The 4,302-nt window shown below is 54.9% G+C and overlaps 1 protein-coding gene across 1 annotated transcript; it reads left to right on the forward strand.

Annotated features, from left to right (window-relative positions):
• The first annotated feature begins 2,912 nt into the window (after positions 1–2,912).
• Positions 2,913–3,873, forward strand: LOC123050252 (indole-3-acetic acid-induced protein ARG7-like). The gene has a single exon (XM_044473074.1). The coding sequence runs from the start codon at positions 3,005–3,007 to the stop codon at positions 3,422–3,424; it is 420 nt and encodes a 139-aa protein (XP_044329009.1). The 5' UTR covers positions 2,913–3,004; the 3' UTR covers positions 3,425–3,873.
• The last annotated feature ends 429 nt before the right edge of the window (positions 3,874–4,302 follow it).

A 4,302-nucleotide genomic window follows, 5' to 3' on the forward strand; every position in this document is an offset into this window, starting at 1 on the left:
CGCGGCATATCAAGTTCAGCGCGCGGCACGAAACGCCATCGCGCGCCGCTTATTTACTGCGCCCGCTCCCGCGCGTAGGACTCTCGAGCGCTCGCTCGCAACTCCACCTACCCCTTCCAGCCGTTGGCACCGCCGCCGCCCGCGCCACCCCATTTCTTCCGGCGACCGTTCCGGCGCTTCCCCAGCCTATCCCCGCGCCGCTGCGGTTTCCTCCATCTCCCTCTAGTCACTGCCGCTCGGCGCCCGCAAGGTGTTCGACAAAACACCCGCAAGGTATGTATTGCTTCAACTTCACATTGTTTACATGAATTCGATGCATGTTGTTTGTTGTTTTTATAGCCTAGTTTAAATTGAACATTGTAGATGAGTTTGTCGTATGATTCTTCCGAAGAAGAATTTGATATGGAAGAGGAGGAGGATCTTGCAATGATCCTAGCTGTGCACATCAATAAAAAACCGAAGCACGGTGGTTCGGTTATGGGTCGGCAAATTTTTTGGAGGGACAGGATCGATGCCCACAACAGATTGATGAGGCACTATCTTGTGGAGAATCCCACATACCCCGAGTCGTACTTTCGTCGCCGGTTTAGGATGATCACCGAGTTGTTCAGGCGCATTGCAGAGAAACTAGCGAGCCATGACCGATTTTTTCAGCAAAGGAGGAATGCCGCCGGAGAGCTCGGGCATAGCACCTTTCAGAAGGTGACAGCCGCTTTGCGTATGTTGGCATACGGTATCCCCCTGATCTAGTTGATGATCACTTGGCCATGGGTGAGAGCCAAGCCATAATGTGTGTCAAGCCCTTCGCAATCGGAATTGTGCAAGTGTTTGGCCAGGAGTATTTGAGATCTCCCAATGCTGAAGACGCCGCAAGGCTATTGGAGATGAACAAAGCTCGCGGCTTCCCAGGTATGCTTGGCTCAATAGATTGCATGCAATGTAGTTGAACGAATTGTCCTAAGGCATGGCATAGGCAATTCCATGGCCAAAAAAAGGGTTCCACTATAATCCTTGAAGCGGTGTTCGATCAAGAGATTTGGATTTGACATGCTTTTTTTGGAATGCCTGGATCTTTGAATGACATCAACGTTGTCAACCGGTCACCAATAATGAATAAGATTGCAAATGGTGAACTGCCACCGGTGCAGTTTGTAGCAAATGGCCGTACATACAACTATGCCTACTATTTTGCGGATGGCATCTACCCAAAGTGGCAAACATTTGTGAAGCCGTTGAAAAAATCGGAAGGTAAGAAAAATCTTGATTTCCACAATGCTCAGGCGGCGGCTAGAAAAGATGTGGAGAGAGCTTTGGGATTTTGCAAGCGCAATTTGCTATTGTGAGAGGATCGGCCAGATTTTGGAATCAAAAGATGCTTTGGTACATCATGCACGGTTGTGTGATCATGCACGACATGATCATCGAGAATGAGCGTGGCCAAGATGTAGACTACTCTCATTATGAGCTCTTGGGACATCCCGTGCGAGTGCGGCGGAGGGCTGAAAGGGTGGCCCGTTTTGTTGCCTTCTATCATGCCATTCGACGTCCCGAAGCGCATGATGATTTTCAGAAGGATCTCATAGAGGAGTGGTGGGCTTGAAATGGCCGACAAAGAGCATCATGATTTGTGCGTTTGATGTTGTATTGTTGAACTATTTGTTGTATTAAAAGATAAACTATTTGTTTGAGTTGAAATAACGAAATTGAACTATTTATTATTGATTTATTTTGTTTGTGTTTGATCTTTTTACTTGTGTTTGGAGCGCATATGTTGTTTGTGCGAGAGCGCGCGCGCTAAATTTACTGCAGCCGCTGGAGCCAGCGCTCCTCGCTGCGTCAAAGCAGCGATCGACGCGTTGCAAACTGATTTTTAGCGCGCTGTGTGTTGGGCAGTTTACTGATGTCATGGCTTGAATCGGGGAACAGATTCTTCAGTCGCGTCTCAACGCCGGGTCGACGCTCGCCGAGCAAGATGTGCTGATCATCAGCAGTTGTGCTAATCAACTGTTACCACTAGTAACTTAGCAAGTTGACGGGCGCATCCGTAATGCTAGACGCGAGGCTGCGTGGCCTGGAATCCGCACGAAGATCTTTTGAAAGCCACATCCCCGGCAAGGATATACCGCACAGCGAGGTGCCGAAATCCGGCGAGATACCGTCCCTGTCAGACGAGACGAGGCCAAAACCCCGGGCACATGCTGCTGGGATCGACTGCCCGCCGGGCTGCGGACAGCGCCGGGCACATGCACCTCCGGCACCTGACCGTTCATCGGCTCGAGGCCAGACGATTCTCTTCCTTCTTCGGCTCTCCCCAACCACGCAGACGCCGATGCGACGTGACCGCGTGCATGTGAGCCTGCGTAACGCCCGTAACGGCTACGGCGCAGCACTGTGTGTGTATGGTGTACATTTGTCTAATAACTCTGGAGCGTCGATTGGCAGCCGCAAAAGCCAACAGTGAGCGCGATATCGATGTGTGTTTGCGATGATCATACTGGCGCACCACATGGTGGCCAGGAGCCAAAATGGGGCAGACGATGCCTCGCGATCCGCACTTTTTTCAGCACCGGATTCAGTCAAGTCACGAGGCGCCGGCCGACGTGCATGTAACAAGGCCATGCTCCTCGTTTTTCAAGTTTCGTCAGGACAAGTTTTGACTAACATTGGATCAATAGCCGCCTGACATACTCCATGTGGCTCAAAATGTGAATAAAAACTAATAATAAATATTAAATGGAAGAACAAAGCCCCGTCCCCTTCACACAGCTCAGATTATTTGATCCAGGCCAACTGGACGATGACGAACCCAAGTCCCAACATTTCCGTGCCTCATCATCACACACAAAAACATTTCCAACATCCTATAAAACCTCCCACCACGCCCTCCACGAGAAGCCAGCCAGCCAGCTCCATTCCACCAACTCGTCCTCCCCCAGGTCATTAACCCACCATCGACCAGCAGCGCAGCAGGCCACCAGAAGCTCGCCCCTCAACCTCCCATCCCATGGCGAAATGCAGCAAGATCCGCGACATCGTCTGGCTCCGGCAGACCCTGCGGAGGTGGCGGTCCCGCGCCGCGGCGCGCGTGGCCGCCGAGGGCGGCGTGACGGTGCCGGCGGGGCACGTGGCGGTGTGCGTGGGCGGGGCCTCGCGGCGGTTCGTGGTGCGGGCGGCGCACCTGAACCACCCCGTCTTCCTCGAGCTGCTCCGGCAGGCGGAGGAGGAGTACGGGTTCCGGACCGGCGCGTGCGGCCCCATCGCGCTCCCCTGCGACGAGGACCGCTTCCGGGACGTCCTCCGCCGCGTCTCCTCCGAGGACCGCCGAGGCCGTTCGTTCGGCTGCCCCGCGCCGGCTGCCAGCGGCCGAGACCTCGCGACGCGGCCGTTGCTGCAGCGGGCGGCGGCGGAGGAGCTCGTGTGGTGACGGATCGATGGAAGCAACTCGCATTGGCCATTCGGTGTGCGTGCTCTGTTCTCAGGCAAGCTACCCGTGGCGAACTGCGGCGGCTGGTCTTCCGGACGCCGGAATGGCGCAAGCATGCCGCGGCCCGCGGCCGAGAAGACTGCGCCCGCCCACCCGCGCGCACAGCAAGCGCCCGAGGCCCGAATATCTGATTGAAGGGCGTGGGCCGGTGGCCGGTGGTAGTGGCCGGCGGCGCCCCAAATTGTGAATCGGAGACGGCGCCGCGCTTGAGCAGCTGAGGCAGGCCGGCGGGCGTGCGTAGTACCAGCTATATACTGCTTGACTGCGGTTAGAAGAAACTTGTAATGATTAGTTCAGGAATATGACAATTTTTTGTGATGTTGTAATTGGTAACACTCCTTGCTGGGAATAATTCCCATTACAAGCTTGTCTTCCTCTGTCATGATGTTGGGGAGGGGAAATTTTTTGGGAATGGCTAGATGTAGATCGTCTGATTGTCGAATATTGGTCAGTGGACCGTTTTGGGACGTCGGATGTAGATCCAACAGCGGGCAGCCCTTCTTCTTCCTCCGGATCGTCTCTTTCCTTAGAATCGCCCAGCCGCCACCAGCCTAACCGCTGCTGCCATGGTGCCACCCCCTGCGGCTGGCTGCGCAACCTTGCCGCACCACCCTCGCCCAACCGCGGCCCACTGTCGTGTTGCCGCCCTCCCCGCCTATCCTTCTAGCCCCGGCACCGACGAAGATTTTCTTCGATGAAATTGCACCACTGCCCCACCACCACCGTTATTTCGTCCCCACCCCCACTCTAAGATAGATGATGGGGTAGCCCTCCGGCGAGCTCCTTTCTTCCCTCGGGCCTCCCTCTGGCGAACTTTA

Source organism: Triticum aestivum, chromosome 2D (assembly GCF_018294505.1).
Source record: "Triticum aestivum cultivar Chinese Spring chromosome 2D, IWGSC CS RefSeq v2.1, whole genome shotgun sequence".
Lineage (NCBI taxonomy): Eukaryota > Viridiplantae > Streptophyta > Magnoliopsida > Poales > Poaceae > Triticum > Triticum aestivum.